This window comes from Arachis duranensis, chromosome 7 (assembly GCF_000817695.3).
Source record: "Arachis duranensis cultivar V14167 chromosome 7, aradu.V14167.gnm2.J7QH, whole genome shotgun sequence".
Lineage (NCBI taxonomy): Eukaryota > Viridiplantae > Streptophyta > Magnoliopsida > Fabales > Fabaceae > Arachis > Arachis duranensis.
The window spans coordinates 75,524,931-75,551,199 of record NC_029778.3 but is presented as its reverse complement, the minus strand read 5'-3'; the positions used below and the strand labels follow the sequence as shown (position 1 = coordinate 75,551,199).

General features: G+C 33.6%; 1 protein-coding gene across 1 annotated transcript; it reads left to right on the top strand.

The window, feature by feature from the left end:
• Positions 1 to 2,261: 2,261 nt before the first annotated feature.
• On the top strand, positions 2,262 to 15,939 carry LOC107459725 (1-acyl-sn-glycerol-3-phosphate acyltransferase BAT2, chloroplastic). Its single transcript, XM_052251652.1, has 8 exons — positions 2,262 to 2,387; positions 6,446 to 6,789; positions 8,281 to 8,353; positions 13,019 to 13,076; positions 13,401 to 13,586; positions 13,676 to 14,085; positions 14,228 to 14,347; positions 15,484 to 15,939. The coding sequence occupies exons 1-8, from the start codon at positions 2,262 to 2,264 to the stop codon at positions 15,685 to 15,687; spliced, it is 1,521 nt and encodes a 506-aa protein (XP_052107612.1). The 3' UTR covers positions 15,688 to 15,939.
• The last annotated feature ends 10,330 nt before the right edge of the window (positions 15,940 to 26,269 follow it).

Genomic DNA, 26,269 nt, shown 5'->3' with positions numbered 1-26,269 from the left:
ACTGGAATGCTGGTCTAGCGCAATTGCATGACATGGTGGACACTACTTAAACGACTGCGCATTGGTTTTGCGCGCAAACTCTTTAGTGGAAGAATTTTCTTGATGTTTGGCAACTTATGATCGTCGTAGTGGAAAGAAAGAGAGTTTTAACTCACAAAAAACTGAAACGACGTGGTTTCCAAAGGGTTTGGGCGCGAAACCAATACGCCGTCATTTAAGTAGTGTCTACTGTATCATGCAATTGCATCAAATCAGCATTCTGGTGACAGAGATTATCACAGGGACAAGTTGGAGCCACAATTACAAATTTGGGGTTCTAATTTGGGCCAACGAAAGTGGAGAGGTCATTCTGAGTATCGGGCTAAATTTCAGGGGCCAAATTGAGATTTAACTCGTTTTGGTGAGTTATGTAGTGGTGTTTATTATTTAATAAAAAATTGTCATTTTAACCAACTTAGATAGGTCGAGCAGTCAGTTCACTCGTCTGCTTAAACAAATATCAGGGGTTTAAATCCCGAGCTCAAATCTGCGACGGATTAATCATTGGCCTATCGAATTAAGGAATACCGTGAATGACGAAAAAAAGCGAGAAATTTTGCTCATCATTTAAATATTGTCATTTATTCGGCCTTTAAATTTAATATTTTATTATTTTAATTTTATAATTAATCATGTTTTCTATTTTTAAGGAACCGTTATCATTTTTATTTAATTTATTATTATATTTGTCACAGTAAAACTTGTAACCACTTTCGATGAAATCACGAAAATTTTTAAAATAAATTAAACTCACTTCAAAAATTAAATATACAAACTTGGGAATATAGGTAGCGTTTGGTTGATGTCCATGTTTCAATGACACATGGACATGGTGAGATACGTCTGCTGTTTGGTTTGGTGAGACAGAATTTTGAAGGACATGAAGGACATGAATGAATACGGAGACATTAAATTTGTGTATCTCCAATTTGTTGAGACACTAATACACAACTTGTGAGACACTATTCTTTTACTCTTATTCAATTTTTAAATTTTCTAGATGTGTCCTTCTATCTTCTCAAACCTTTCTCTTTCTTTTTCCTCTTTCAGATTCTACAACCACCTCTTCCTTTTTCACTGGTCACAATCCTCCTCGTTCTGCCTTCTTCAACCCTTACCAATGGACACTCGACTGTCGTCTCTTCCTCTCACGATGACGTTGCCGTCCGATTTGCCGTTCACTGTCACATTACTCCGCCTATTCATGGACACACATTCCTCTATGTTCTGCCTCGTCTCTGCCGTCGAGACTGCCTCACCACACTCCTCCTCTTTTAGATCCGTTCTGTCTCTCCACACCCTCCATATCCAAACTTCACCTTCCAGATCTGCTCTATCTCTCCCTCTTTCTCTCGATTTGCCTTTTTGGGTTCTTCCTCTGCTTCTTTTTCTTCAAGTAGTTGTCTCCTCATTCTCTTTTCTGCTATCTTCTTCTTCTGATTTTTCTGCTTCTTTCTTGCAATCATCTTTGTTTTCTTCTCTTTCTTTGGGCACTGGTTTTCTATTTTCTTCAAGAAAAAATTGTACATTTAATTTTTTATTTATTTAAATTTTGATTAATCTTTGATAAATTCTGGACTTTGGTTTTCTATTTTTTTTTCAAGAAAAATTGTATGAATGATAATTTGAGATGATATTGAAAAAAATACTGAAAGAAATAAAAATTTAATGGTGATGATGTGCAGTGTTTGGGGTGATGGGTGTGCAGTGATGGTGGTAGAATTTGTGGTTGAATGAATGATAATTCAATCTTTTTCAAATATTTGTGTGTCTTATTCATTATTTTCGCCAAACATAATATATAGACACATATTTTATGTGTATGTCTTTAATGTTTGTGTCTTTGTGCCTATATCTCATCCTATACATCAACCAAATGGAGTCATAAAGAACAACATAAACACGTCTAAAATAAAATGAATAATATAAACACATTCAAAATTCAGTATTGACACATTTAAATTACTTAATATTACAAGCTCCAAATCAAACAGATGAGCGCAAAAAAAATTATCACAAACATATTAAAAAAACGAAAAAACCACAGACACATATAATATTATGCATAAAGTGAGAAGATAGAACTTTTTATTAAACAGAGAAAAAGAAAAAAGGAGAGACTAAGAACTCTAATAATCTAGAAAATGTGAAGGAGGTAACAAATTTTAAATCAAATAGAATAGTAAAAAAAAAATTGTCAATACAAACACATCCAAATACCTATGTTTCTGGCGTGGAGAAATGTGTCGCGGAGGAGGAAGTGGCGTGTAGGAGAAGCGCAGCGACGAGGAGGAGCTTGTCGCGAAGAAGGAAGCAGTGATGAGGATGAGCGCAGCGCGGAAGAAGCGGTAATGACGATGAGGATCGCAATACCTAGATTTTGTTGTTTTAGGAGGGAGGTGTGTTTTGGAATTTTAGGGATTTTTTTATGTGTTAGTATTTAAGGGTCTAAAATAAATTTGAATACTTGAAATTAAATTTTTGGATTTTAATCTTACTTAAACTGTTTTTTAAATTTGTATTTTAAATTTGAAAAAAAAGACACTAAATTTATTTAAATATATTTGTTTTATTTTTTTAAAATTAATATAATAAAAAATGACTAAAAAAAATTTTAAAAATACCTAGTTAAATTGAAAAAAAAAACATTCAATATTTATGGAAAGTAAGGCAAGTCAACCAAAAATAAAAAAATTGAAATTTTAGATATTATTTAAACTATTGATTTCTTGGCCCCTACGATTACCGTTTATTGAGGTGGGTTGTAATATAAAATCCCAAGTATTTTTAAACAAGGTTTAGATTTGCGATGCACATTATGTAAAAGTAAAATACATATGTATTTGGATAAAATATATAAATTAATATAAATTTTAATTATTATGCAAGTAAAAATTTATAAATAAATTTTGCTATTAATAAAATTATAAAAATATGAACATAATATATCATTATCTCTATTTTTTAAGTAGTCATTTTTTTATATTAGTTTTTATTTTTATTTTTTGTTATATTCAAATATTACGGTATAAGAATGAAACTATTAAATACAATATAAATATGAACATAATATGTCATTAACTGAAAGTAACATTCATTTTCATGAATCATGACGCTATGTATTGTTTTTAATATTATTCTTACCACTAAATAATATTAAAAGATGCAAATCGTTGAAAAAAAGTTGTGATATATAAGTGACAAAGATAATACATATATGATGAACACAATTAGGTAATAAAACATAAAAAAAATTGTAATGACACATATTATAAGTTTTAGGAGTTGGTCATCTAACATCTATGTTTAAATAAAGAACTATATATCATTATCAACTAAATTTTTTAAATAATTGTGTAAAATATTAGTTAGGATGAAAAAAAATAGTAAAGATATAAGATTATGTGAAAGAAGATAAAGTAAATGTGTAAAGTGAATATTAATTTATATAGTAAATATGAATAAAAGTGAGAATAAAAAGATAAAATGAATTAAATTTTATTAACCAGTTTATAAAAAGAAATAATATACCAGGGATGATTCTAAACATAGTATTGTAAGGATAATTGTTTTCACTATAATTTAAAATTTTTTTAAGTAGTATATGATGAAATTATTTAATTTTCGGTACTTAACATTCAATTTAAGAACTTTATATTAGATGTTCGTCAGAAGAATCAATTTTTAAATTTAAACAAGATTGATGTTCTTTCTTAAAAATCGACTCAAAATAATATTATTTATCTTCTTTTGAAATTAGCTTTAGTTTTTTCATAACAACTGTATTAATTGAAAGAACATTTCTAACTATGAATATCAATAAGAGTCGATTTTTAATTGTATTGGAAAGTGAATCTCTAAATAATTGTTTAGTGATATATATAAAAAGAGAAAAATTTTGATTGTACCGTCAAAGAAAAATTACTTAATTTTTTAAAAATATAAAATCTAAGGAAATAAAATTTTAAATTATACGTTATTATTTAAATTACTATTTTAGTGTTTGAATTTATAAATTAAATATTTTGAAAATTAATCACATTTTACAATAACAAAATATAATTATAACGACAATCGTGCTATATGTAGATAAAAAATAACTATTCGTATAAAATACATATTAAAATATAAAATACATGTTGAAAATAAATTAAATAATACATGTATTTATACACAAATACATAATAATTAATAGATGATTTGATAATTGATTTTTTATGTACATATAATATTTTTAATATAAAAATTATTATCATATTATATAAAAAAAAATTTATTGTCAAAATTTTTTGGATCTGTGTCTAAATATAACCATTAAAGACATAGAGTAATATATATAGAAATAAAAAAGTAAAAAGAGGTGAAAAGGCTAAACACTACATACGAAGGAAAAAAATAATGCGATAATAAAAAAACTATAAAATAACAATTCCACCTAAATATTTATTATGTGACAATATTAAAAGCTATTTAATATGTCAAGAGCTCATTATGATATCACTTAAATTTTCTTTTTGTATGTTATAAATAAATAGATTTTTGTAAAAAAATTGTTTTTCAAATATGACATACAATATTAGAATTTAGATTATTAATNNNTTTATATATAGATAAATATTTTTTTATATCATTATAAACTAAGTTTATAAATGATAGGACAATTTTATAGAAAACCTAAAAATTTATATGTGTTCACGTATTATAAGTTTATAACACTATTTTAGTTCTTTTTATATATTTTAATAAACATATAATAGATTAAGGTGCAAGTTAGGAGGCATTTTAAATTTAATTTCTTTTATTTTTTTTCAATGTTTTTTGTTTAAATTCCATGAAAATACCCATGAGCTACATATCCAATTTTTGTTCACATTTCCGTGGCTCATCAAATAAAAGAAAATTCACTAGCCCAATATTTCTGTTAGCTTCCCTAAACTGCCAACTAGCCGCTATCAAAGAATGGCTTCCCACAATGAGAGAAACAATTGTCTCTGTCCACAAGGTAATTAGCAATGATATCTTTTTGATTTAAGATATTACAGGTCAAAAAATTCCTCTACACTCTTCTTTTATTAAATGTATCCTGCCACTCAATTATGGTCAATAGAATTCTTCCATATAAATCTTTACGTCTATGAACAATAGAATAGCAATATACCAATAAAGTGATATGATACATGTAAAAACCCTTTTTTTGACAGGAAAAAAAACGTTTTTCAATTATAGAAAAGTCAAACGGCAATTACAAATATTAAAGAATTATCAATTCTACATAGATAATAAGAAGATAGATATCCTATATATTGAACTAAGATCTGATAGCAAACTCAACATTTGATTACTAAAAATTTTAATAAAAAAAAACAGAGACTAAACAGAATCTTTTTTATTTCTAAATCTACACATATGTGTTGTAAGCTAATAAGATACATCTTCTTCTTCTCCATATAAATCTGAATATTTTTTGAATTTGAAAGTTTTCCTGTAAACAAAACTATTCCTTCATAGAATTTTCCTTCAAGATCTGAAAAGATCTGTATTACCAGAACACCACCAGCAACTATAACGGAAACTAAAACGCCACCATAAATAAGGGGGAAAAACCACATATAGGTTATAAAAATAGGAACACAGAACTAAGTTCAAGTTTGAAGGAAAGTTATTTTAGATCTGGATCTCAAATCTAAATCTCTAAAAGAAAAGTAGAAAATAGAAACAAAACAAGAAATAGGAAGTAAAGAGAAAAAAGAGAAGAAGTTAAAGAGGTGACGGAACAATGTGGGCGGAGGTGGAGGAGAACAGAAAACAGAAGAGAAGGAGAAAGGAGGAGAAAGAAGGGAAAGCAAAGGATACAAGAAAAGAGAGAGGTTAAGCAGACAGGAGCAAAGGAGAAGAGGTTATGAGAGATAGTAAAAACTTTTTTATTTAAAAGTTAGATAATCATTGATTTACTAGTATATCCATAAAGTATACTGGCACATGTAAAAATCTTTCTATATTTTTTAACCACTTATTTTTACTATAAGTTTTTTAGCCATTTTGCATGGTATATATGTAGATATAAATCCTACTCTCCAAGTTTTATAAATTGATACAGTTTGTAATTTCATATAAAATTACATATAGGTTGAACTAAAGTTCTGAAAATCGGTTTGAATCGAACGGTCGAATTGGTTAAACTGTGAACCGATACAAAAACGAATCAATCAAATATTAAAACCATAAATTTTAAAAACTTTTTTTTGAATTGTTGAACCGGTCAAGAACCAATCGGTCGAACCGAGCCGTGATTCAGCCGGTTTTTTGAATTTTGCTGAAACGCTGTCGTTTTTGTGGAGAGGATTCCCACCCTAACTTCAGAGTTCAGCCCTAACTGAAACGCGTTCTTTGCCTCTCTCACACTTAGCCACTGTCCAGAGCTTCTCTCATCGACCTCCTGCTCTTCCCTCACTCCCTCACTTCCGTCCAACCACGGCCTGCTACCGTCGCGTCGCAACTTCCAACTTCGAACAGCCACCGCCTGCTCCCTCACTTCCCTTCCATCGCGCAGCAAACGTCGCAAACTTCCTTCCCTCCATCGCGCAACCCCCCCTTCTTCCCCCAATCATTCGTGCACTCCCTCGGGACCTCTGAAGCAAAGCAAAACCCTAGCCCTTCATCGCCGCCGCCGTCCCCAGGCCTCAGCGCTGCCGCTGCTTCCTCTTCCTCGTGTCGTTTTCATCTTCGCTGGCTTCTCCGCACGGAACCCAGGTTAGTGGCCCTGCTTTCATTCTTCGCCTCCGCTTCTTCCCTTTAATTTCTGAATGTTCGGTCTTCTTCTTCGTTTGAAGTTCTGAAATTGTTGTTCGTTTTTGTTCCATTTTTCTTGTAATGTTTTGTAAATTGTAATTGCCTGCTGCTGATGGATCTGTCTTGTATTTGCTGGTTGCTGATGGCTGTAAATTTTTTTTTTTCAAATTTATTGATGGCTTGTTGGCTCTGTTAGTCTGTTGCTTTCAATTCTTTGTTCTGTTACTGATGGCTCGATGGCTCTGTTAGTTGCTGATGGCTCTTAATTTTTTTGTTCAAATTTACTGATGGCTTTGTTTGTAGTTGCTGGTTTTGCTGGGTGAAGGTTTAGTGTTTTGGAATGTTTTATAATGTGCTAATGTTTGTAATTGCTGGCCTTGTTTGTAATTGCTGGGTGAAGGTTTAGTGTTTTGTGATTATTGGTTAATTTTTTGGTTTAGTGTTCTCTCTTTTTCAGATTTCCCGTCTCCCTGTATTTTTGCGTGTTGCTGAATTGGTAATCAATAAATTTGCCTTTTTGCTGTAAATCGGGACTTTACTAGGATTTGTTAAATTTGTTGCTGTAACTTGAATTTGTTGCTTCCCAGTCACAGAATCAGAACAGAATGCTCAGTCAGTGCTTGATTGATTGGCTTTGTTCACTGATTGTATTTGATGATAAATTTTAAATTGATAACTTTTAAATTTTAAATTTGCACTGCCTATGTTACTGATTCACTGTTCTTCCAAGTCACTTGCTATGGTTGTTCTCTGAGTCAAGGCTTTGTATGTGTGTGTGAGAACATGTGATAATGTTGAATGCTGTTGCATCTAATAGGAGTTCTTGGAGTACCCTCATCTTTGGTCCTTTGTAATTTATTTATTATTTTATTCTAAAACGGTTTTTCCGGTTGAACCACCAGTTGGACGGTTGAACCAATGAATTAGTGAACCAGTGACTAAAGCGGTTTGATGACCGGTCCGGTTTTCAGAACATTGATCCAAACTACGTGATTCCCCGATGGATGCCGCAATTCGATTGCAAAAGCGAAACTCGAAACCTTATTGTTCTTGATGATGTCCGGTCTCTGCATTTTTCTTTTGCTTCTACTCAGTCACATGCTTCGTTTTAGGACTCTGCATTTTTTATTTCTGCATGTTTGATTTTTTGCATAGTTAGGCTTTGATTATAGCATCAGATTTAGCTTTGATTTACGTCTTTTATTTGATTATAGTTATTTCATTTTTATTTTTGCTCTTGCTCACTTTCTTTCTAAAAACTGTGCATTATGGTGAGAAGAAGAAGAATTAGAAGTTGCTGAATCTTATTTTTACTTTGTGAATTTAATTAGATTTTGGTTGCTGAATTTGTTTGTAGCTTGAGTATTTTGACATAATTAGTTGCTACTTTGATTTTGAATTTCTAATTTTTCGGTATTGATTTGATTTGATTCTTTTTTTCTTCAATTTTAGTCACAGATTTAAGATCAAAGGTTGCATTTATCTCGCTATTCTACCTCTGGAGAATAAGAAAGTTACTAGCAGGGTACCAATTTTCTTATTCTTACTATTGTTGTTGTTGATCCTTTGCTTTTACTTAATTTCTCATTTCTAAGCTTGTTTTAGTTCATCAGTGGTAATTTTTTCCCATGCTATTGTTGAATAAATCCAAATCATCTGAGCAATTTGCCAGTAGCTCCTAGAAATTAGAAAAACTTGTTTCTTGCATGAATTGAACCTTTGGGTTCGGTCTATATGCATGCTTAATTCATTGCCTGAATTTGTTTATAGCATAGTTGAGGTTTTGATTAATAGCATGAGTTTTAGCTTGCTTTAGGTCTTGTATTTGATTATAGTTGGGGTTTCATTTTATTTTTTGTTTCTTTTACTGATTTGTATTTTTCTTCCTTTTAAACAAATGTTGTTTTGGCTTATCGTTGCATCGGACTCAATTTTAGTTGCTGAAGTTTGATTTTGGTTAATGAATTTATTTCATGCTGTCATATCTAGTTTTATGTATAATGTCTTAAGGGTTATTTAATTTCATTCCCTTTGTTGTTCTAACATCATCTTGAGCGGCTCCCTTTGCTATTCAATCAGCATTGGAAAATTTCGTTGCATCTATATTATTATTTTTTAGCAGTAGATTCAAATCTGAGACTAACCGCATCACATAGATTTTGTAAATTGCCAACGTATAAAGTTTAAAAAATCAGTCTACCGAAGATCTAAGTTGTTACATGAGTCGAAAGAGACAAGGACTGCTAGAGGATCTTCTACATTTTCTTGAATGAGATTTGTCAATAAGAAGTGATACAATGAAGTTATCATCTTTATAGGACATTGTTATGATGAATGAGCGGTTTCAAAAATTGATCACCGATAAAGAGAAGCTTTCAAGTTTCAAGATTTTTAATGCAACTCACCCAAGAATTTTATTGATTATGAAATGGAGGTTGCACAATAGATTTTACTTGGCAATTTTTGGATTTATTGAATCTTACAAATGGTTTATGCCGCATATGAAGGAACGGATTTGGATCTTTTAAATTTTGAATTTCACTTTAGAAGGTAAAGTGTGATCTTTCACAATTTATTTTATAGGTAGGACCAAGAAAAAATATGAGAGAAATTATTCAAAGGTATTTGTTGCTGAATTTGTTACTTCCCAGTCACAGAATCAGAACAGAATGCTCAGTCAGTGCTTGATTGATTGGCTTTGCTCACTGATTGTATTTGATGATAAATTTTAAATTGATAACTTTTAAATTTTAAATTTGCACTGCCTATGTTACTGATTCACTGTTCTTTCAGTGCTTTTTGTTGTTGTTAATCATTGTGATGAGCTTTGTTAAAATTTGTACTACCTATGTTACTGATTTGTTCCTTCAGTGCTTTTTGTTGTTGTTAATCATTGTGATGAGCTTTGTTAAAATTTGTACTACCTATGTTACTGATTCACGGATTCATCCCTCTTGTTAAAATTGGAACGAAAGCTGATTGGGACTTTTTCTTCTACTTAAGGTATGAATCAGAATGATGAGGCCAAGTTTTGAATGGACAAGGGTCAACGGACTATAATATATATTGAATTTGTGACATTAGAAGGGTGTAATAATAACAATAATGGAGTCATGTTATTTGAATATTGAGGTTTAACATTTAAACTCTCAGCTTCTCAGCCCTGATTGATTCTTCTTCTCAGGCAATTGAATCGAATCAACCAGGCCTTCCTTTTCTTTTTCTTTTAGTTGATTCTTAATTTTTCTAATATATGTAGCTTTCTGAATCAAGTGGATCAGATTATGTAGTTTTCTTGATTTGGGATATTTTCGGAGACGCATTAGAAGAGTTATTTTATTATTATGTTTGCTATAAAAATATTCACATGTTGTGTATGCTTGTGATTGTTTCGGTGTTTACATTTTCTTTCCAAGTCACTTGCTATGGCCTATGGTTGTTCTTTGAGTTAAGGCTTTGTATGTGTGTGTGAGAACATGTGATAATGTTGAATGCTGTTGCATCTAATAGGAGTTCTTAGAGTACCCTCATCTTTGGTCCTCTAATTTATTTATTATTTTGTTCTAAAACGATTTTTTCGGTTGAACCACCGGTTGGACCGGTTGAACCAATAAACCAGTGAACCAGTGACTAAAGCGGTTTGATGACCGGTCCAGTTTTCAGAACATTGGGTTGAACCAAAACAATATAATTTTTCTTGATAATCGTGATCCATTTGACAGATCCAATTTTTAATCTTTATTATTCATTTCCTCAATTGTGTCTTCCTTTCTTCATCATTATACGCCGTCATCCCTCACCTCTCTGCAGCCATCCCCCCTCGCTACTCTCCCTTCTCACTGCGTTATTCCCTCTGTTTGCGGCGTCCATACTCTTCTCCGGCGCAATTCTCCTCTACGCTGCTACTCCGTGCTCTCCTCTCCGCTCGCGTCTGCTGTGCCGTCCCCCACCTCGTCCGCTGCTCCGCGCTCTACATCGTTGCTTGTCGTCCGCTCGAAAGAAGCCTTCGTCTGCCGTCGACAGCGTCGCCGCTGCAGCCGTCGGTTGTCCCTCCTCCTCCTCCACTTCAGGTTGGATACTCTCCCCCTCTCAGTAATCTATTGCACTAAAGGTTTATTCTGCATTTTTTGTGCTTGTTTGTTTTGAATCTCGGTGATTTTCAGCATGCTTGTGCTTTGAGCCTTGCTTGATTTTCCGCAGCTGCAGCATGCTTGTGCTTGTTTTGTGCATTTTTTGTGCTTGTTTTCCCCTGAATAAGCATTAAGGAACTAAAAGCTTTTGATTAAAAAAAAATTATTCAATAGGCTAAAAATTTCAAAAGAAATTTAATAGTACAACTCTTAATCTGAGCTCCTAGTAAAAATTATTTTGAAATTATTTGGGTGGCTAAGCCTTCTTAGTTGGTAATGGCTTGGCTAGTGTGCACGTATACAAGTTTTAAGCTTTTAAGTCATTTGAGCGTGCAAACAATGAATTAATTGTGATTTGGATTAATTTAGTTTGGTGCATTTTAAGGGTTAGTGAGGTTAGAATTTTGGTTAGGCAAGTTCAGATGGAAAATCAATAGAGTTGTTCCCTATTAATATGTGTTCACATGATAAACGTTTGGTCTTAAGCTATATCTGAAAAATTATCTATTTTAGTATCTGTTGTTTATGGTGCCAGAAAATGATTGTTCTAATGAAGAAGTAAAAAAGCTTTTGTAGCTGGTGCATGTAATGTATATAGTGTGTGGTTATTGAATTCCAAAAATAGTGTGGTAAAAGAAGTGTTTTTTTTCCTTTGGAAAAATAAAATTAAATTCCAATCGTGATAGTATTATAAATTCTTCATCTATTCTGCAGGTTGATGTAATTGATCAACGGTATCTCTTATCTTTTTCTTTGTGTTTTTTAATGGAACTTGTTATTCATTTTTACGATGCTAATGTGTGAACACATATTAAGCTCGACAAATTACAAATCTTTATGGTTGAGCAAAGAGTATTAGTCAACCACATGGTTTTGTTAGAAGTCAAAATCCATCAAGAGAAATTAAGTCTTTATACTTTAAATGGTGTTTTGTTTATGATGTATGTTGACACATTTATGTATTTCGTTTTTTTAACAGAGAACTTGAAGTTGTTTGTTGGAAGTTATAACCCCACTTATCACTTTATCACTCCTTTTCTTCCCTCCCCGTGCCGTCACTTCGCAAAGCAATCTCCACACTCCATTACTCCAGTCACCCACAAATCCTATCACCCGTTCCCCCCACAGTCCCTCACTTCTTATTCTTCTTCTTCAACCATCACCACGAGCAAGCCAGTTATGCTGTTGCCATGACAACGCTGTGAGTCCGTCACGCCATCCCTATTGCCATAGCTATGTCCTCTGTTCGCGCGCTCCTATCTACTTCACTTTCCCATTCACCATTGTCGTCGATGTTTCTTAATTCCAGTCCCTCAATGGAGATGTTTCAGGTAGTTTTTTTTATTATTATGCTGTTTTATTTTATGATTGTGTTTATGATGTTGTTCTGTTATGCATTTGGGTTGCTGTGAAGGATATGAATTCAAATGCGATTAAGTCAAATTCTGGTTTTACTTTCGGTTGCTGAGAAGCATACTATTTCGTCTCTGTTTCTTGGGTTTTATTAATGAAACGTTTTTAATTTCCAGAAGTAAATGAGTTCAAATGTCAAATTTATTTTCCTTAAAGTCAAATGCCGATTTTAATTTTCAGATGTTTTGCATTCATGCTTTGAAGTCTTAGCTTTCACATGAAATTGTTGAATACTAGAATGTATACATCTAGCATGCTAATTTTCTGTTTACGAGTATTAGATATTAAAATTAACTTTGTATTTTCCCATAATTTTCCCAACTCATTATGTTGATTCCCAGCCCACTATCAGTTATTCTTTTTCATTTAGTGCGACATTGTGCAACTCATGTTTGATGTTTTGCAGTTATAACTGTGGGCATTTTAGAATATTTTATGTCATATTTTTTGTTGAAAATATAAAATGCACATAGGACAGCTGGAACGGTTTTTTTACACCAATGTTACATAGGACAAGTTTAAGACAGAAAACCGATATGATCAAATCCATTCCAATTCAGTTCGGTTTGGCAGCTTGAAAAAACAGGATCATTTCACCCTGAATTGAACAGATTTTGTTTATGTTGTTTTACTTCCATTGGTTGCAGTTGTGTACATATAAACGACCAACTTATGATCATCGAGTTTTGAGGACTTCACTTAGTTGTAAGTGTTCTTATCACTTATCTCTCTTGTCTTTCATGGTATTAGTTCTCTTTTTCTAAAAACTACTTAATTGTTTTTCTCACTTGATATCTAGTGCTTGTTTATATGCAATTGTTTTTATTTAAAAAGATCTTTATATATATATGCCATGGCAGTTTCCTACACACATTAGTACCTTTGTTAGTTGAGTTGTGACGGAAGGACTAATGTGATTCATAGTTTTAAAACTCCTAACTTAGGGGCTAATTGATTTTCGGGTGAAAATTCATTTACCAAATTGAGTCTTATCTCAACAAACAGTGTTGATTGTTTATCTTTGTATAGATGCCCAAAGAAGATTGGTATGCATACCCAGGAAGCACCGAAATGCTTTGTGGGTATCTTTTTGTCCCAACGAGGAGTTATGTAGGCCTCATTGTAGTTGCAATTTGCGCTATCAGAATAAACATGCCAGAGACACGGTTGCAAGATGCGAACTTGCAGCAGCGGGAGATAGTCACTCATTGTCAGGTATAAAAATCCTTTGATCAGATTTCATGTGTAGCAACAATAATGTTTAAATGGAATGCCAATTCACCTATTGGTGTTTGCTTAATCAGCGAATCTGAAAATGGAATCAAAAGTTAGGGGAGCTTGTTTTTATGCTGTCACCGCCCTTTCCGCCGTATTTCTTTTTGTGCTGATGCTGGTTGGACATCCATTTGTACTACTATTTGATCGTCAACGAAGAAAATTTCATCATTATGTTGCCAAAGTCTGGGCTTCACTCACAGTTGCTCCATTTTATAGAATAAAATTTGAGGGGTTGGAGAATCTGCCACCTCCTGATACACCTGCTGTGTATGTTTCCAATCATCAGAGTTTCCTTGACATATATACTCTTCTCACTCTAGGAAGAAGCTTTAAATTCATAAGCAAGACTGGGATATTTCTCTTTCCGATAATTGGGTGGGCAATGTTTCTTCTAGGCACCATTCCTTTGAAGCGCATGGATAGCCGAAGCCAGATGGTATACTTCTGCGATTGACGCTGTGGATAATTTTAACTTGTTCTTGTTGATTCAGTACCAATGTCTTCCATGAATTTATTTCTAAATTGTGTTTATATATGATTTTCAAAGTCACAGTTCTGTTATGCTTCTTCACATATAGGATTGTGTTAAACGATGCATGGATCTTATCAGGAAGGGAGCCTCAGTTTTTTTCTTTCCAGAGGGAACACGCAGTAAAGATGGAAAACTAGGTGCTTTCAAGGTTTATATCTCAACTCATGTAATGATTTTCATCTGTCTATAATCATGTTTAAGGATGCAAACAATTTTAGGTTATTCATTAATGACCAATGACCAACAGTTCCCTAATGTATTTTAGTTTTTCATTTTGAGTAAATGGACAAAAGTACATATGAAAAGGTTTGTGGTAGACATAAGTACATACAAAAGATTGTAAATATCAAAGTATACTCGAAATATTGTTTTCGATGGACAAAAATGCCATGCCGTTAGTGGGTTAAAGGCCCGTGGTATACTTTTGTCCATCGAAATAAATCTTTTGGGTGTACTTTCATATTTACCAACTTTGTTTGTATTTTTGTCTATGTCAAACTCTTTCATGTGTACTTTTGTCCATTTACTCTTACTTTTTAATTCTTTTTCATTATGGTAAATTCTTAAGGGGGGATGTTGAATTTTACACCACATGCTAACTTACCTATAGCAAATTGAACCCCAATCTACTGGTTATAAAATTTATCAGCAACAAAGCCTTATCCTCTTGGGTGGTGTTAATGTTAAGTATCTAAGGAAAGTGAAAAAACCACATCATAAAAGCTAGCTGTTGAGGGAGAAAAATCACTCTCTTTACATACAACATCAAGCATTCCATACTACCTAATATGAGACTTTGGACACCCCATAATACCCAAGTCTCTAACAATACACCGCCCTTGGAGAGCCCACATCCTCGGCGGCTTCACTCTTCGACACCGACCCAGTGGTAGCAACTTTGCTACCCGCTATCAGCATCTGGCCTATAGGTAGCACTTTTCATGGCACCAACAACCAAGGCTTTGATACATTTGTAAGTACCTAAAGAAAGTGGAAAACAACACCTTAAAAGCTAGCTGTTAGGGAGAAGAACCACTCCTTAAATATAACATGAAGCATCTCATGCTATTCGATGTGGGACTTTAGGCACCCCATTATACCCAATTCCCTAACAGTTAACTTCATAGATCAGGCCATCTCACAGTTTAAATTCATCCTATTTTTACTTAAATCGCTTTTAATAGTATCATCCAAAGTTTTCTTGGGTTTCTTTCCACTTCGGGCTATTCAGACATGTTTGTGTGCAAGATTTTGTCAATGAACTAATTCTAAATTGTGTTATAATTATTTGGGGATTTTCAGAAAGGTGCCTTCAGTATTGCTGCCAAGACAAATGCACCAGTTGTACCAATAACCCTTATTGGAACTGGTCAAATCATGCCAGCTGGAAGAGAGGGTATAGTAAACGTAGGTTGGGTCAAAGTTGTTATTCATAAACCTTTAGGTGGGAAAGACGCTGAAATGTTGTGCAAAGAAGCTAGGACGACAATCGCAAGTGTATTGTAATCACTCAAACCTGAGAGATGCTATGCATGAGTTCTTTTTCATTTCTTCCCTGTTACATAACTCGGCAACTTCGAGGGGAAAATCCCATAGCCACATTTGCATTTGTGGGGTCATGAATTAGAAACTTTAAAAGAAATTAAAGAGGGATTGTCATCCCTAATGAGAGGATTCTGATCCCAACTATAATCCTATGTTTTTTATTTGAAATCATAGAAAATTTATATTTTATAGAATAATCTTTTTATCACGCAATATTTCTTGAATAAATTTTAACAAAAGTTAAAATTAATTTTGCAGTAAATAGAAGGGATTATGGATTTTTTGTATACTAAAAACAATTTAAAATTGGTGCAACGATAACCATTTTGTTGGTGTTTAAAATTTGGAGCGTTCCCAGTTTGTTCAGAATCTTAGTGTCATGAAGAAATGACCAATTTAATTTCTGTATCTTTTAAGACCTATTTGAGACGTTTGATTTTTTAAAGATTATTGTGATCTTTTTGTAGCAATTCATTCTTGTCTTTTATGCTATGTTTGTTTGAGTGGAAAATGGAAGGAAAGAAAAGGGGGGAAAGAAAATGGGAAAGAAAATGATTATTTTTTATTGTTTGGTTGAAGAGGAAAATTGAGGGGAAAGAAAATGGATGGAAAAAAAATTGGTGAGCGCCCCACCAATTTTTTTTCTCTCCAACGTTGGAAAGAAAATGGAGAGAAAACTAATGTTTCTCTCTCTACTTCCAATACTACCCCTTCATTTTTTTTAATATATATTATAATATAAGGGTAAAATTGTCTTTTTATAACATTTCTTTCCTTCTTATTTCCTTTCAACCAAACACATCTAAAGAAAATAAAAATCCACTCAATTTCTTTCCTTTCCTTTCTTTCCTTTCTATTTTCTTCCTCTCTATTTCTTTCCTCTCAACCAAACATAGCCTTAAGGTCTTGTAGTTATAGGCATAGAAGTATTAAATATTGGTTGGATACACACCTCTTTCATACTATAATTTAAGTTTTGTTCTAAGCATACTAGTAGAAAGAGAAGCTTTTTAAATAGTTAATTTGTTGAGTACGCCCATTAATGTCTTAGAGCCAAAACACATATATCGGTTTTGTGAATGCATTTTTGAAGTCAATCATTTGAGCCTTTTGATAAATGCATTTTCTAATTGAACTTGATTGATTAAAACATGTATTTTAGGTTTTTAAAACTAGTATTATTTGGAAATACTGTATGTAATTCACAATGATAATGTATCAATGTAATTACACCAAAACACATACATCAAAATTTTAATTTAATAACTCAGCCATCAACATTATACAAACTTCTCATCTCATAACTCAATGGAAAACCTCTATATATAACTCAATGATGCATAGTTAATTTTTTGAGCAATGCTAGGTGACGAAAAAGTTAATATATTTTTTTCAATATTTAGTTAATTTTAAATATTAAAGATTGAATTTTAAATTTTAATAAAATAAAAATAAGATATTTATCTAAAATATTAGTCTACTAACATTTCTCTTAAATATATTCATTATTTATTCAAACATGTCAAATTATTTAAATAATTATTATCTATTATTTTTATATGAAAATTTTTAAAATACTGGTAATTTTAGGCCCTTAAAATCATGCAAAAAATTGAAAAATTCATGAAGAATAAGAATGATATCCAAAGCAATGGGTGTGTAAGCATCATAATGTGTGTATGCATCCTTCGGCGCACATGCCTCAATTAATAAAGCACGTGGACGAGAAATGCATAAGAAACTCAAGGAGGTAACTTAGGGAGAGTTTAGATTTAATTTTGGTATATTTTAGTTAGCTTTTTTAGAGTGAGAATCTTTCTTTTTTTCTCTAAAATTAGAATTAGAATTAGGATTAGGTTTAGGTTTAGTTAGTTTATGTTAGTTTCATTTTAATTTCAATTAATTCTTGCAAGAATCCAGCATTAATTTTGTTTTCTTCTAGTTTTTTTTATATTTTGTTTTTATGAATGCTTTTTATGCTTTATGTTAAATTTTTTATTTGATGTTTAATAAAATATTTATTTTATGGATATTGTTTATTTATGTTTTTTTATGTTAATTTTATGTTTATTGTAAATTTGGTGATGATTAGAAATAGATTTTAGTTAATTGCAAATTTATGTTTTATGATACACATAAAGTGTTTGACAATATTTGAACTTGTTACGAAGTAGATTCTTACATTTGGTTTGGAGTTAAGAAATAAGGTGATTTTGAGTCACTTTTACTCTAATTGATTGATAATTAAGAGTTGTTGATTAACCTTATTTTTACTAATACTAATTTTTTATTAAATTTAATTAGTAAATTAGTTAGAATTTATAATTAAGATAATCATCGTCGTTGATAAACTATAATTTTTTTGGCTTATCTTGTGTTTAATTTAGTGAATTTTATCAACTTTTTTCACACTTATAATAGCATGGTTTTATAATTTTTTTTACTAAAATAGCATAGTTTTATAATTCTCCCTAATTTGTACTTAAGAGTGAAAACATGCTTTTTAGACTTTAATATTGTTAATTTTAATTTACTTTAATTCCATTCAATGCCTTAATACGTTTGTTGAAGGGATCCCAAGGTTTATAAGGGAAGGATAGAATGGAAGAAATGAAGGAAAAGCGCAAAGTGGAGAACTCATGAAGAAAGGAGCATTTGGAGGATTCATCGCGACGTGTACACGTGATTGACGCGTAAGCGTGGCCGATGCGTACGCGGGGCCAACGCGTACGTGTGATAAGCGGCACGTGACTCATTTAAAGGCAAAATGGTGGGGGCAATTTTTGAGCCATCCAGGTCCAGATTCAACTCAGTTCTGATGCTATTAAACCCAAGGATTGGGGAGAATGAACCATTCATTCATACACACATTAGTTTGAGATAGATGTAGAATTCTAGAGAGAGAGAGGCTCTCTCCTCTCTCTAGGTTTTAGGATTCTTAGTTTTATTTCTTAGATCTAGATCTCAATCTTCCTTCAATTTAGTTTTTCTTTACTTTTATTTGTTCTAATACTTTAGTCCATTTACTTCTCTTGTTAATTTCTTTATATTGTTAATTTTATTTCATGAATTCTCTTGTCAATTTCAATTTTCTTTTAATGCAATTTTTATTTTTCCATGTCCTTTGATGTCTATCTTAGTTGCTATTATTAATTTCTTGCTTATGTTAGTTATGGCTTTCATTAATTCTTGCAATTTATGATGGTTATTTTTATTGCACTATAAGTGTTTGATGACATGTTTCTTTTAGCTATGAGATAGATTTTTCTATTCTTGGCTTGGGTTGGTTACTTGGGTGATCTTGAGTCACCAATGTCCAAGTGATTGATAATTGGTTTCCATTGACACTAGTCTTCACTAAGTTAATTTGTGAGTGGCTAGGACTCATGGGTTAGGATTAATAAAACTCATTTGACTTTCCTTCAATTGTTAGAGGATGACAAAATGGAATTGATCCTTGCAATTATCATATTGTGGTTGGTAATAAGGATAGTGAACCTTAACCATCAACCCTTGCCAAGAGCTTTTTACCATTTGAATTTTTCTTTCCTTTATTAGTTAATTGACATTTACTTTCTTGTTATTTACTATTCTTGTCAATTACCACCTTAACTCCGAAATCCATTCATAACCAATAATTAAGCACTTCATTGCAATTCCAAGGGAGAACGACCCGGGATTAATACTTCCGATTATTTTTTATTTGTATTGTGACAAACCTTTTTAAACTTTGATTGGAGGATAAATTGTTGGTTTGGACTATGCTTGCAACGAGATTCTATTGAGAAATCCTAGACCGACGTTTATCCTCTATCAAATTTTTGGCATCGTTGCCGGAGAATTGCAAATGTGCGCTTGTTATTGGTTATTGTATATATGTTAATATTGTGAATATGTTTGCCTTTTACTTTTTTGGTAGTTTTTGTTAATTTTAGGACTTTGTTTGCTTATTTCTTGTAAGTTTTTGTTTTTATTTTCTATTGCTACTATGAGTTCTCACTACTTTAGCTATGAGTTTGGTTCTAACTATGTTGTAGGAAATTGGAACTACAATGATGACATGCATCAAGGATGGAACAATCAAAGGTGAGAGGAGTCTCAAGCATGTGATCAATCTTTATAGCAACAACCTCCTCCAATGTATTATGAGTATAAACCATCCTATAGTGCAATATCAATCCAAGAGCCACCTCCCATATATGAGAACTTTCAACCACATGATGAATTCTCCTTTCCACCACAACCCTCCATGGAAGAATATCCATATCTATTGATCCAAGAGCAACATTATCCTAATTATGTTAGTCAAGTAGAACAAGAGCCAAGGGATCGTCTCAAGGAAGCAATGGATCAGCTTCGAACAATCATCCATCAAAAGGAGCAAGAGAAAGCTCAAAGGACGCGCAAAGCTATTATGGCTAACATTACCAAAATTCAAGCCAACTTGGACTCATGGGATTCATGTCACAAACAAAGTATTTTCACGGATGAATATGGGGAATTAATCGATAAGCGAAGCATAGATGAGATTTTAGAATCTCAACGCGAGAACAAGGAAATGGAGTGTGTTGTGCAACAAGTGGAAGGGAAGGAGATTGTTGAAGAAGAAGAAGTGGTTGAAGACCTAGGCGAAGTTGGGCAAGCGATAAGTCCTATTATTGAAGATGATTCCACACCAACTAATGTGCCATTTGAAATTGTTGAACCTTCCTCATTGTTGTGTGAAATTGATGATAAGGAGGATCATGCAAAACCTCCAATACATGACTTGAGCAATAAGGAATGTGTAGAAGTTGGTGAACAAGGAATTGAAATTGAAAAAGCTTGCAAGAGGTGGAGGTAATTCAAGAAGAGGAACCAAAGGGAGTTGTAAACATCTTGCCCAAGTTGGTTGGAGCCGCTCTCACTAAGCAACCATCCATTCTTTCTTTCAAGTGGGTAAATCTCTTATCCTTAAACTTTACTTTCCCACTTGAATATGGTTTGCTTAAAACAGATGGTCAATTTACAGCTCTTTATGGAGTGAAGAGTAAGAGAGAGTTGTGTAGTGGTTGGCAAAATGATGTTAGGCTCACTAAGGTTGAACCCTTAAAGTATAGGTCCCATGGTTGGAGGAATGCTAAGTTTTATGGGTCTAAGAGGAGAATTTGGTGCTTAAATGAGAATTTTGAGTGCTTCCCACCCAAGTGAAATCATGATGATCAATTAGAAGATGGGTGTAGAAACAAGATTTGGGATCCCGGTATACATGAGGATCAATTTTGGGAGCTCATAGCTTGTGTAGAACTCCATCAAGGCTTGATGCAAATGATTTGGAATGATGGAGCTTATTAGAGATTTAAGCATTGTTGGAAGTTCAAAGATGAATACAAGCACAAGCCACCATGACAAGGAGCTCACCAAATGCCCAACTTAATGACTTTAAATAAAAGTGCTAGGTGGGAGACACCCCACCATGGTAAATTTCTTATATTTTCTCTTTTGTTTATAATGGCAATAAGTTGAATCTTCACTTTAGTTAGGTTTATTTAGTTTAGGTTGTGGTTTAGCTTGTTTAATAAAATTTGGTATTGCTTTTGTAGCTTATTAGTTTCTCAATAAGCTTCTAAAAAAAAAACCAAACCTGTCCGTCACGCGTACGCCTGGTCGACGTGTATTCGTGACACCCCTGATTTTGATCACGCCAGGATTGTGCGTGGGCTGTGCCATCGCACGGTCCAAACAGAGAGTTGTGCGTGAAGGGTGCGGACAATGTGCGTCTAGCACAATTTCGTCCCATGCATACGCGTCCTCCACGCGTACACGTCACCCTCTATTTTTCCTTGCCACGCCTGCGCTTGCATGATGCGTACGCGTCGCACCTCCTTCACCCTTCCCACGTGTACGCGTGGGAACCCCTGTTCCATTATCTTTCTTTTCTTCTCTTCTTTCTATTTCTTTTCTTCTCCTCTTTTCTTCTCTCTTCCTCCCTTCTTTCAACCACCATTTACCACCTACCACCATCTTCTTTAGTTAGTCTATTCATTAATTAGTTAGTTACTTAGTTTAATTTCGGTTTAATTTTTTGTTTTGGTGATAAGTGTTGGATTATTAATCTTATTTGCTGTTTATTGCTACTGATTACTGATAGGATGCTATTTTAGCATCATTGTTATGATTATTCATTGTTGGATTATTTGTTGAGGTTATAATTTGTTGCTTGATATTGAATTGTTCATGCTTAGTATTTGTGCATACCAAGTACTCATAACATTGCCTTTGAGAATGTATTTTTTTTAATTTCTAAATTGCATGTTGTAGCTAGCCACCATGTAATTTGAATTCATTATCCATCATTAGGCAATTTGCTTCTATTCGACGCATTTCTTGTTAGGTGATTCTTGTTTATGATTGATTTTTATTTACGTCACCTAATTCATGCATTGAGATTGTGGAATTGTGAAATTGGATTGCAAGATCACCCAATGACATCTTTTTGTGCCTTTCAAGCTATGTGGACTATACTTGTTATGTGATTGACTTTCAACTTATATCTCTCTTTTCTAAGCCACACAGCACCCATGTTCCACACTTTATGTCAATTAGGTGATGCAACCAAACTTTAAGGTGTGTCATTGATTGATGTGCGAGTTTTATATTTCATTTGGTTCATTAAGTTTCCTTGCACATTAATCTATGTCCATTCATTATCCATTTCACAATTGTTTAATTATTGCTTGAATGCTTTTATGCTTCTTTATTACTTGTTTATTTGTCTTAATCTACAAGTTTCTTTAAAGTATCTCAGGCACACTAGAATGGGTGAAGTACATGCTTATTTTGTGTAATTGTGAGATAGCTTTTTATGCTAGTGCGCGAGTTCTAAATCGCATGCAAACTTAGAATTCGCGCACTACTTTTCTTTAATGTCACAAATTGACTCACTCACTTCATTCTAGTGATTCTTACTCCATTCCAACAATCTATGCTTCATTGCGTTGTATTTACTCGTCTTATCATGTTTTCTATCTTTCAGGATGATCCACCATAAGCAAAAACGGAAGCAAAAGAAAGAACATGCAGCAGCCAGTTGAACCACCAGCTGAAGGTGGCAATCCGGAAAGTCATCATACCCCCATTGCCCATCTTTGAATGCACCGAGAACCGTGCAAACTTTTAAGTGTGGGGAGGTCGTCTGACCAATTGGCCGATCTTGGGCGACAAATTCTAATCTAAACACTTTCACATTTCATTTTTTTCTTCTATTATTGTCATTTAGAATTCTTAGTTGCATTTTCTTGGATTATATATATCCTATATAGGGCATTGACATCCAAATTGATTTGAATAAAATTTTTCATTGAACTTGTTTGAATTATATATTGTAGAACATTATTTTTTAGCTAAGAACACACAACAATGTGAGTTTTAATGTACAAATACACATATCAAGAGGTCTTTTCAAGGATTGTACTGGGGTTGGAGTCAAGGTAGGTATGTATTTGGTTAAGTGAACTAAAATTCGAATCCTTGATTAACCTAAACTTTTCACCTAACCTAAGACACTTCATGCAATTACAATGCAAATCCTAACTACCCATTGACTATTTCTCCACAAATTCATGCACCGTGATATCTTTTGAGTACAAATCATATGCATTAATTCAATTATTTACCTTGGGACATTTTGTCCTTTTATTATTGCTTTCTCTTTTTTTCTTTTCTTTTTTTTCTTTCTTTTTTTTATATGCATAAAGGAGTTAGTGCATATGATTAAAGTGTTAGATGAATGAACAAGTGCCCAAATTATTTTTACATTTTCACATAAGAATATAAAATACCCGATTCCTTAACCAAGTATTCCCCAACCCAATTTTCCCACACTTAATTCATGTACATCTCACTAGTCTAAACTAACCAAGGATTCAAATTAGGAACATTTATTGTTTTCCACTTAGAGCTACTGATGTGCTAAAATAAAGAATAAATGGGGTAAAATATGCTCAATATTGGTTTGCAAAGGGTAATGAAAGGGTAAGGCCATATGGGTATGTGAGCCATAGTGAAACAAGGCCTCAATCACATAAGTGTATGCATACATCAAATAATGGAAATATAAAATCAAGCAAGACAAAGATCACAATTTTAGAGAGAACAACACACACCAAAATAAAACATTGGATGATAAGATGCAACCAATCAAATAGGTTCAAAATCTCACTGATTTTGTGTGTTCGAGCTCTAAAATCATATTCCAAATTAAATTTCTTTAAGTAAATTCAACATAATTTTAATTCAAACTAGTGAAATACCCTAAAATAGTTTCTTGGACAGAAAATTATCACTTCAACCAAGTAGTACCTAAATGCAAGTAACTAACTACACATGTAAGTTATCCTATCTAACAAAAGAAAATTAAAATATTGGTGTTGAGAGAGAAGACGGTTGTTACCTTTGGGAGTTAGTTATCGACCTCCCCATACTTAAAGCTTGGCACGGTCCTCCGTGCCATCAGTGATGAGCAAAGTGGGGTTGGAATCATCACTTCCACTGTCCTGCTCATCATGGCTTTCCATGTTGTCGTTTGAAGTAGATTCCGGAGTGTCGGGCTCTTCCGGAGGTGGGTAAGTACAACCAACGAGCTCTTTCAAGTAGTCGTAGCGACGCTTGTTGCGGTGCTCAATTTTCTCAATCTGCCAGCCTTGCCAGTCTACCTTCTCAAGGATCTCAAGTAGCAACTGGTGGGTGGATGGTGGTGGTGCATGTGGTGTTGGTGAGGGTGGAGCAGAGGATGAAAGAGCTTCGAGAGAAGGGCTTCATTCTGGCTCACGAGTAGTGCTGGGGGCCTAATATATTTTACATTCGGAACATATTCGTCGTCCCTCATAATCATGGTCTTCACATCCCCAGCTCGATATGAAACTCTCGCTGCAGACACCAAGTCCGTAACCAATGAGAAAGGGTAAGTTGCCCACTATTTGCACTCGGCGCATAGCTTGTCAGATGAGTCGTGGCAATTTGAGAGGTTTCTCTGTGAGGATGCACCAGACAAGGATGGCCATGTCGACAGTAAAATTGGACTCATGAGTGCTCGACAGAATATAGTGGGACATGATTTGTGTCCACACGCGAGCCTCCTTAGTGAGTGCTTGGGCGGAGATGCACTTGGGTCGAGTCCGGTATTAACCATAATCCACGCGCTTCCGGGTTGGGCGATGACTCTAAGGACGAGGTCCCACTCAAAAGCAAATGTCTTGCGCTCACGCTGTGTCGCTTGATAGGCATCCATCCCATCCGGACTAGGTGAAAGATCAAGTACTTCCTGAATAGCATCTTCCGAGATAGGGACTTGCTTTTAGCGTACAAAGACTGACTGAAGGGTAGGCGAGTGATAGTTGGTGTAGAATTCAACTACCTAAGAGAGATTAGCTTCTCACGGCCTCCTATTTAAGAATCCCTACTGCCTTCTTTCAATACGGGGCACCACAAATTGAACGAAGTGTTCTGGAAGAATTAGGATGTTCTCATTGTGGTAGTTTCTCTCTACCAGGACGGGGAACATCCTCTCACAATAGCGTTAGTGAATCTTATGGAGTCCTTTGCGGAAAAATCCTTCTCTGCCTCATCAATTCGGATGGTCCTCTTCACCCGCTTAGACGGTGCCTTGACCTTTGAGGATGGGTGCGCCTTAGCTGGTGCTCTTTTAGTTTTCTTCTTCGCCGGTATCTTGTTAGAAGCCTTCTCTTTTCCTCTCTTGATGGCTATCCTAAAAAAGGAAGAAAAAGAATGAATATTAAACTTGGACAGATAAATACCGGAAGTAGAAAAGTGCAAGTGATAATGAATACCAAAGAAAAAGAAAGTGTCTTAAATACATGGTATCTACAACACGCAAGTAAGACATCAATTAAAATCATGAAGGCATGTCACTAACACTAGATGCAAGAGGGATAAAAGCATGCAAGTATAAAGCATGAGAAGAATAGCTCAAGCATCAATATCAACAATGATAATCACATGTATTGCAAGTGTTGTGAAAAAGAGGCATTAAGGTGCGAGAATAAAATAAAAAATAAATCAAGATACCATTAATATTTTTTCACAAACACTTGGTGTGTGGTGCGGAATTTATAACCCACACTTACTAACCGGCAAGTGCACCGGGTCGTACCAAGTAATACCTTACGTGAGTAAGGGTCGATCCCATGAGGATTGATGGATTAAGCAACAATGGTATTTGATAGGCTTAGTTAGGCAAGCAGAAATTGGTTTTGAGATGTTTAAAAGGTTTAAGTTCGAATTCAAAATATCAAAAGTATAGACAATTAAATAAATTGGGAATAAAATATTGAGAAAACAGTTAAGGTTTCAGAGTTATCTATTTTTCCGGATTAACTTTTCTTACTAACTATTTTAATTATGTATGATTTATTTTATGGCAAACTATATGTGACTAGACCCTAATTCCTTAGACCTTCCTAGTCTCCTCTAAAATTCATTAACTGCCAATTCCTTGGTCAATTAATTCCAATTAAAGGGTACATGATCAAATTCCAGTTTGCAT